The sequence below is a fragment of the Nicotiana attenuata genome, unplaced genomic scaffold (assembly GCF_001879085.1).
Source record: "Nicotiana attenuata strain UT unplaced genomic scaffold, NIATTr2, whole genome shotgun sequence".
In the NCBI taxonomy this organism is placed as follows: domain Eukaryota; kingdom Viridiplantae; phylum Streptophyta; class Magnoliopsida; order Solanales; family Solanaceae; genus Nicotiana; species Nicotiana attenuata.
The window spans coordinates 25118-33118 of NW_017676537.1; the positions used below are offsets into that span (position 1 = coordinate 25118).

An 8001-nucleotide genomic window follows, 5' to 3' on the forward strand; every position below is an offset into this window, starting at 1 on the left:
CCGCATAACCAATAACAATTCTTCGCTTAAAAATAAACTATTAAAACAATCATAAAGATTAGAATCTGCAATATTACTTTCTGAAACTTGCGTATAAATCAAGAAAATTTTCTTTTGTCTCGGCAACAGATTCCAAGATTAGTGGTAATTACAGTTTCTGTTCAAAATAGGTAAGCTTCTCAAAACAATAGTCATCAATTTAACAAGTCAGACTTTTTGTTCACTTTTATTTCACACAATACCAAAGTTACTAACATGTCATAATAATAGCAAAACATAGATGAGATACAGGATCAGAAACATATGTTTCAAAATAGTCGACGTCGACGTAACGATTTTTTAGTTTCTGAATCCTCCCACACTGGAGTTTTTATCTCAGAACCAGCATTATCATAACAGGGCAAAATGCAACCACTTCTCATATCATACTGTCTCCAACCATCAATTCCCTTATGAGTAAAATAGACACAGTTATTTCTGCAGCCAACTTGACTTGCAGGCACTGAAGCGGAGCAATTAATCCCCGCAAATAGCGTTCTATCTCCGAGATTTTCCAGCTTTAACCATGACAAATCTTCAATCTGCAGCTTAAACACTTCCACGTTGTCCACCATCTTGTTTGATCTTTCTGAAATTAGGAAAATGAGCAAGATTTCCCCATTAGACTCAAGAAAGCACTCTATGAAATGCTTTGAGTAACTCGAAGGAATGGCTTGTTTTCTACTTAGTCGCGTAAGTTGAAACTGAGATTCATCACTTTCTTCTATTACTGCCAGAGTCCCCTGCAAACTTAGTGCATAAAACTTCCCTTCAAAGATAATGGCGTTACTGAATTGTATCAGTTGCCCCTTAGGATCATTTGGATCAATTAGGCCATTTTGACTGCTTTCTTGTTGCATCCATTTTTGGTTTTTTCCTAACTGATAAACCACAAATGGTGGAAAGCAACAATATCCACTACCAACAAAAGGATAGTAGTGAGAATGAGAATTTAGTAAGGGAAACATAAATGATTTTCTGGCATTGTATGAGTAAGTAGCCCAATGAGTATAGCCTTTGGAAGTATTCAGAAAACAGCAATCAATGGGTATATTTTCTCTATTCAACGAAGGTAAGAAGTAATGAAAATGCTTCCAAGGATCATAACGCGGCCTTCTTCTACCATGCCACCAATAGCAACCGGCTTCTTCAAATGAGAGGTTGAAGGAAAGCTGCTGAGTTTTGCAATAGTATTGAGGTTCATTTGAAAGCTCAAGCCACGGTGATTGTGCGATGGAATCACATTTCTTGGATGCAAATCTCCATGATTTAGAAACACCAGCAGAACCTATGGATTTTGCTAGAGTTGAATGTGTTGGTTGCTTTTGGAGAAAGATGACTAGCTTTTCAGGAAGATTTTGCCATGGTTCCACATAAACAGACTCTTCTTTAGATGAAGTTTTCTGTTTCCTCCTATCATTCGGAGCCATGTATAGATAATGGATAAAAGAAACAAGGACTAATTCTGGAGCTTCTCTGACGATCCAAAAAATGCATTTATAGTCTAAGTCTCCCTGTTCCAGCTGTTTATTTTATTACACTTGGGCTCCAAGAATCAAGATAGTTGACTTCGTCAAAAACTATTTTTGTTATCAAGTTGTGATTTGAAGGAATTCTTTTTTATAGGCTGAGTTTTCATTTCCTTCACTTCCCCTTCAAAGGGGGCTAAACTTGCAATTTACATATTCAATCTTACTCCAACTTATCTTGAATGGAGTGATTCTCCATAGTTTTAACTTTTTGTTGACTCCCTTGATGTTTTTATTAACACATTTCATTAGCAAAGATGATCCTAAATTTAAATACTCCAAAAACAAAGACTAAATTGGTACGATGCCAGGTTATTGATGAGTAGCTAATTGTAAATAATGGCATTGAATTCAGACCACTTAGGTTACTTTTAAAAAGCGTGTGGATTGTCCTTGAATCGAAATGTAGGTAGCATAGTGAAGAAATTGATGTCTTATGTTGTTACATGCAGGACATGGTTACTGCTACTTGCTATCAAATTATGAACTTTTCGGAACTAAGACGGTATTTGAAAAATAATTTGTCTTCTGCATCTCAAAATTACAGTTGTTCAAACTGGAGCAATTATATTACTTTCTGCACTACTACTTTTTTCACAGTGAGTTCCAGATGGATGTTAAATTAATAAGGCATCTAAAGGGTCAACTCAATTATTTAATTGAAAGAAACTACCACTAACCTTGTGCTCCAAGAGATCAACTAACTTGGAGTCTACCGTTACTTGGTGGCCACATCTGATCTTGATTATTTTAAGCTGCCTCAAGCTATATTCCGATATCATTTCCTTCTCTAGCTCTCATTTCTGCACACAAAAAGAAGAGCATGGTTCAAAAAGTCAAGAAGGATAAGAATCAAAGTTCACCAAAGAAAGAAGCCAATAACAGCTCAAGGCCATGGCCAAATCTTCCCAAAGAACTCACCAGCTTAATCTCAAGCGAACCGAGTCTAATGGAAAACATCAGTTTTGGTGGTGTCACCAAGTCATGGAGATTAGCACACTCTAAAAAATGTATCCCAATAGGAAAATCCCTATGGCCACAACTCACTGAAATTCCAAAAAACGAGAATCATTCTCACTGCTTTCATATCTGGTTTCATATAGGATATTACTGGCCTTATGGTAGAAGATCGCGGACATGGAAAGACCCTTGGATATATTTCAAGGGTCACTCTCATGGTTCACTAATAGCAGTTGGACGCTGTCCGGATGATATCTTACTGTGGAAATCCTACAGAGAGACCTACTGTCACCTTTCCGTCTTGGGATAACCGCGTTCCATTCAAGTTTGCAACTTTATCTACGTTTCAACCCATAGGTCTCAATGATTATGGAAAAACTTGTATAATTATGGTGCTAACAGGTGCTGTTTCTCCAGTTTTTGTGTTCTGTGAAACGGGGGCCGGAAAAGAACGTGTGTGGAGGAAGCAAGACTGTAACCTCACTGACCCCTTTGGCTCAGGTGAACATTTGCAGTTCATAAATGTCATTGGCTTTAATAGAAAATTCTACGCGTTCAGATTGCAGGGGACACTTGCAGTTATTGAAGAAGTTGATTCTAGCCTTAGAGTCACTGAGAAGAGTTCAAGCAGGGCTGTTCCTTCTGTTATTTCAAGGCAATTCAGGGAAATTTTAGTTGAATCAGATGGGGAGATATTACTGATTTTCTTGATCTCTAAAAGATCCATTAAAAAAGTGGAGGATGTTGAAGTTTACAGGCTAGATATTCCAAAACTGTTGTGGGTTAAGATGGAAAGCCTTGGGCATAGAACATTGTTTGTGAAGGAAGAATGTTGTATGTGGATTAATGGCAGCAAGCTAGGATGCAGGAGCAATTGCATATATTTTGCTCAGCAAGTAAGTGGAAACCGGTGTCTATTTGACATGCAAGCAAAAGCAATATCACCTGCTCCTGAAAGCAACCTTTTTGGTATTGAATCTTTGATGTAGAATTGATCACCAGGAGCAACCAGTAATATTCTTCTTCCAGATTAATCACTATAATATTTCGATTTTCATGGGAGCAAAGCATGGAAAATGGTCACTTTGTTTTAACACAAGACCATATACATGTACAGTTCTTCAGATTTTTATGTGAATTATTCTCTCAATACAACTGAACAATCAACCAAGCAACTATGACTCAATCCCCCTTAATAAAAAATTTGCAGCATTATGCTATACACGACTTGATATTGCTACTTAGTATCAACTATGAACTTCTCAACAGCAAAACAAGGATGATTCTTGAAAAATAACTTGCCTTCTGCATCTTATGCGTACGATTGTTCAAACTGGAGTTCATATTTTTCTGCACTTATGCTGTTTTCCAACATGGTGTGTTGTATACTTCGGGAGGTATTTAGTCATGTATTTAATTGGTCAAACATGTCATCTAATTCACTGAGCATTACACTAATAATTGGCAGTTTTATGAAATGGAAATTGCAAGCCTAGTTTATTAACCTGTTTATATGATTATGGTTCTGAAACAATGAAGTCTACTATGGGTTTATACACAACAAAGCCAGTTACCATAGCACCAAAACATGCTTGAAATGGTGGAGTGCTCCAAAAAGAAGCATGTTCTATTCGGAATACATGGTAGCTGTATGGCAAAAATATTTTCTAAAAAAATGTGATAATTAACCCATTCTTGGCCTTATCTCAATTCCTTCAACAATAAGGCCTTCTTTCTGAGATACACTGTCCTTCACCTCTTTCATACTCATTAATATGCAATCATCTTCATTTTCAGCAAAAAACTCACCCAATTCTATCTCAAACCAGCCGTCATCTCTAAGTTTAGGACGTTGAATATCAGACTGCAAGGGAGTAGAAGCATCCTCCGGCAAATACCTATCCACATCAGTGGGCGGAGAATAAACTGGCTCCTCATAATCATCATCTGACTCCACATAGCGATTACGCCGTTGAGGTCTACCATCCGGCACCAAAAATGCAAATCGTTTGTCGAATTCAACACCAGAAACTCCAACTGAAATCTCTGAGGGTCGATAATGAAACCCGAATTCATCTTCCAACTTGTAAACAAGGTAAGCTACATAGGAAGTCTGTGGTGACAGAATCCCAGCTCTTATTGTGCCCCAAATTTCAAGCCACCAAACAAGTATGAGCTCAGCCACCTCTGGAAACCTGATTAGACAAACAATTGCCATTAATGCATACACTATCTGTTTCAAGAAAAGGATAGTAGAAATCCGCTAAAAAATGGCAAACCTGGACTCTGGTAGTGAAGTCCATTTCCAATAGTCTGGTGTATCACCCCATGCAATATTAAGATCCCTTGCACCTAAAAAGTAGCATTTCTTTCCAGTCCATTTTTCCAGCGAGAAACTCTGTTGAACAATAGCATAAAGTAAGAAACGCACAACAAATGAAAGACGACAAGCTTAACATGTACCTATAGTGGATTAACAAGACGACAAGAGACGTCTGTTTATAGAAACATCTTAAAGGATAAATATAAGAAGCACTAAATTTTGAGGCAAGCAGGGGGAAAAATTTACTACCAACTTAAGTTTTCAAGTTAATTTTTGTTTTCTACCCAAGGGAAACAAGTAGACGGTGGGAGTAATAAGCAATAATTTAGTAGTTACAAGTTGACAATTGACACCCCATGTGTGAGAAAAAGATCAGAAGCTTACTTTATAAAAACATATTTTATGCTCCCTCCGTCCATTCGAATTTGGAGAGTCAAACTTCTTATTTTATTAAATTTATTAAGTAATGGAGTACATTTTTAAGGACATCCTCAATAGTCAATACCATGCTCTTCAGAATAGTCCGCTTATAGTTAGGTAGAAGCTAGTAGTTTCGGCCCCGTATTTGTATTAAAAAATTTCACTTGATGTGTAAAAACAATTTATCCAGAAAGCTGATTTTTCTAAAATTCAGAACCCAAAAACTCAGAATCTTAACTTCCCCTCTCGGACTCCCAAAATACCTTGTGAGATTGGGATTGCAGACAAATTCAGTTACCTTTTTTTCTTTTCCATGTTTATAAATGTAATTACAATCCTTTTGTTAATGTATCAACAATTATAGTAGAACTAACGAATGATGTGAGCACTGAAAATTAAGAAATCAATGAAGCATATTTTTACTAGTTTTTCATTTTATACCTTGCGACCTGCATCAATTAAGAGGGGATGATGGCATAGATAAACATAGAGATCCTTCTTCGAATGAAAATCGGGTATCAGACTCATTGATCCGGCAATGATGGACTCATAATCGGAGGGCAGGAATTTTTCCCAAACGGAATCCAACTCGGCCGCGGGTCGAACCGGTTTAGAGACTAAAGAAAAACGGCAAACGTCCAGAGGGCTTGTAAAGGCCAAGATCTTTGCAATACAATCCTCCGGTAGCATCCATAGACAAGTAGTAATCCTCTCATTTTCATATTCACCATTCGCATTCGAATTCTCCATTAAGCCAGGAGAAGAAAGCAAAACCTATACAAGAATGATAGACAAATCTAGATTTTTATTATTGCTTTTAATGTGTTCAAATTAAGTTAGAAAACTTCCTATTTATTAGAAAAGAAAATAACCTGGTGAGTGGTGACCAAGTAATTAGCTTGATCTCCAAGTATAATGAACAGATAATCTGATTATGCAAATTAAATGTAATCTATGCAATCAGGTTACCTTAAAAATCTTTTAAGGCTCTTAAAACAATTTAATTTGCATAAATCATAAGTATTCTTTTCCTTTCAATTTATTTGTCTTACTAGTTTGACTAGTTCGGATTTTAATAAATCATAAAGCTTTTTTATCTTGATTTTAAATTAAAAATGCATATAATGTACCAAAGTATCATTTATAGTCTCAAACATGCCATGTAGGATATCAAAATTAAAGAGTTACTAAATATAAAAAATAATATTATTTTTTAAATAGAATAAAAAGAAAGTAAGACGTATATATTGATTGTTTGGCTAATTGTGATGTCGTTTATAAGGGTGTGATTGGTATGGCAAAAGATTGTTTTCAAAAAAAAAAGTAGGATTTTCAGAAAATAAGATTCCATTTGAGTTAGCTTATTAAAATTATTTAGTAAATTTCTACTTATACTTGGAAAAAGTTCAGTGACCTTTTAATTTTAAAAAGTAGTTAGTGACTTTTTGTAATACTTGTACAACAAAAGACAAGAGTGACAAACTAGATTTGACATATTGTTTTTTTTTTTTGGTAAATAAAGAATTTTTATTAACCAACTCGAAGAATTACAAACAAGAAAGAAAAAAAAATTGGTACCTAACTCATAGGTCCAGAAACTAGAAAACACCATAACTCCAAAATGCACCATAACACCTTTGGCTGCACTTCCTGATTACAAGTTCTATGCAGGATAGAAATTTAAGTTTTCCAACCGTGCCTTGATCTTGTTTTTCATGTTACCCCGATGAAATATCTCCCGGATGACGGATGACCTTTGACATATTGTTCTTCTTACAAGTAATTATTGGTAATACAACATAAACAATTGAAAGGTGAGTAATGTTGGTTTTGAATGTATTTAATTAATATATTAAATACTTAAAAGAGAGTGAATGGGAAATGAAGGAAAATGAAATTTTTGAGTGAAATTTTAAGTCCCCCCTTGGCAAATGGGCATTGTCCTATATTGGAAGAGGAAGAGGTTTTTTATGGGTATATAAGCAATTGCTCTTCTTCTAGCTCTTAGAGAGTTGAGAAGAAGGCAAGCCTCGCGCCGTCGTCGTCGTCGCTCGCTCGGCTACGGCTTCGGCTTCGGCTTCAGAAAATATTAACAGAAATGTTATTAAATATTTTTTTTAATAACAGAATATTAATATTAAATATTAATATTAAATCCGATCCGTTTTTCTGTTTTGGTAACAGAAAAGTAACTACCCTCTTCAATTTTCCCTCTTTATTGTTGAGTAAATGGCCATTTATGTAATGGCATTTATGCTGTGGGCGTTTTGCATAAACAGCCATTCTGAAGAGTTGCACCTCTTCAGATTTCAGCCCAACTTTGGCTATAAATACAACACTATTCTGCTCAGAATTTCACTACGATTTTCTGAGTTTTCTCTCCTTCTTCTGTATACTTTTAGCATCAAACAAAGTAAAAAGTAAGTGTGATTTGCTACCAAACTTTGTGTTCGCTGAAACACTGGGGTTTGAAGTACCACTACACCAGTGTGTAATTCGTTCTATCCTGGGAGGAAATAATCCATAACCTTGGGTACTAGGAGGGGATTAAATTCCTTAAGGAAACACTGTGAATTCAGTGGGCTCGAATTGGTTTTCTGACATTTTTGTTTATGTTCATTTCTGTTTATATTCATTTATATTATCAGAATTATTTTACAAATACAGTATACTAACAAGCTTAAGGAATTTAATATATTTTCTTTATTTGTACTTACTGTTTCTGGAAGA

At 35.6% G+C, this 8001-nt stretch overlaps 1 protein-coding gene across 1 annotated transcript; it reads right to left on the minus strand.

Moving 5' to 3' along the window:
- Positions 1-229: 229 nt before the first annotated feature.
- On the minus strand, positions 230-6101 carry LOC109221069 (F-box protein PP2-B10-like). The gene is made up of 3 exons (XM_019385526.1): positions 5713-6101; positions 4808-4926; positions 230-4723 (listed from the first exon to the last, which is right to left on the minus strand). The coding sequence occupies exons 1-3, from the start codon at positions 6019-6021 to the stop codon at positions 4213-4215; spliced, it is 939 nt and encodes a 312-aa protein (XP_019241071.1). The 5' UTR covers positions 6022-6101; the 3' UTR covers positions 230-4212.
- Positions 6102-8001: the final 1900 nt, after the last annotated feature.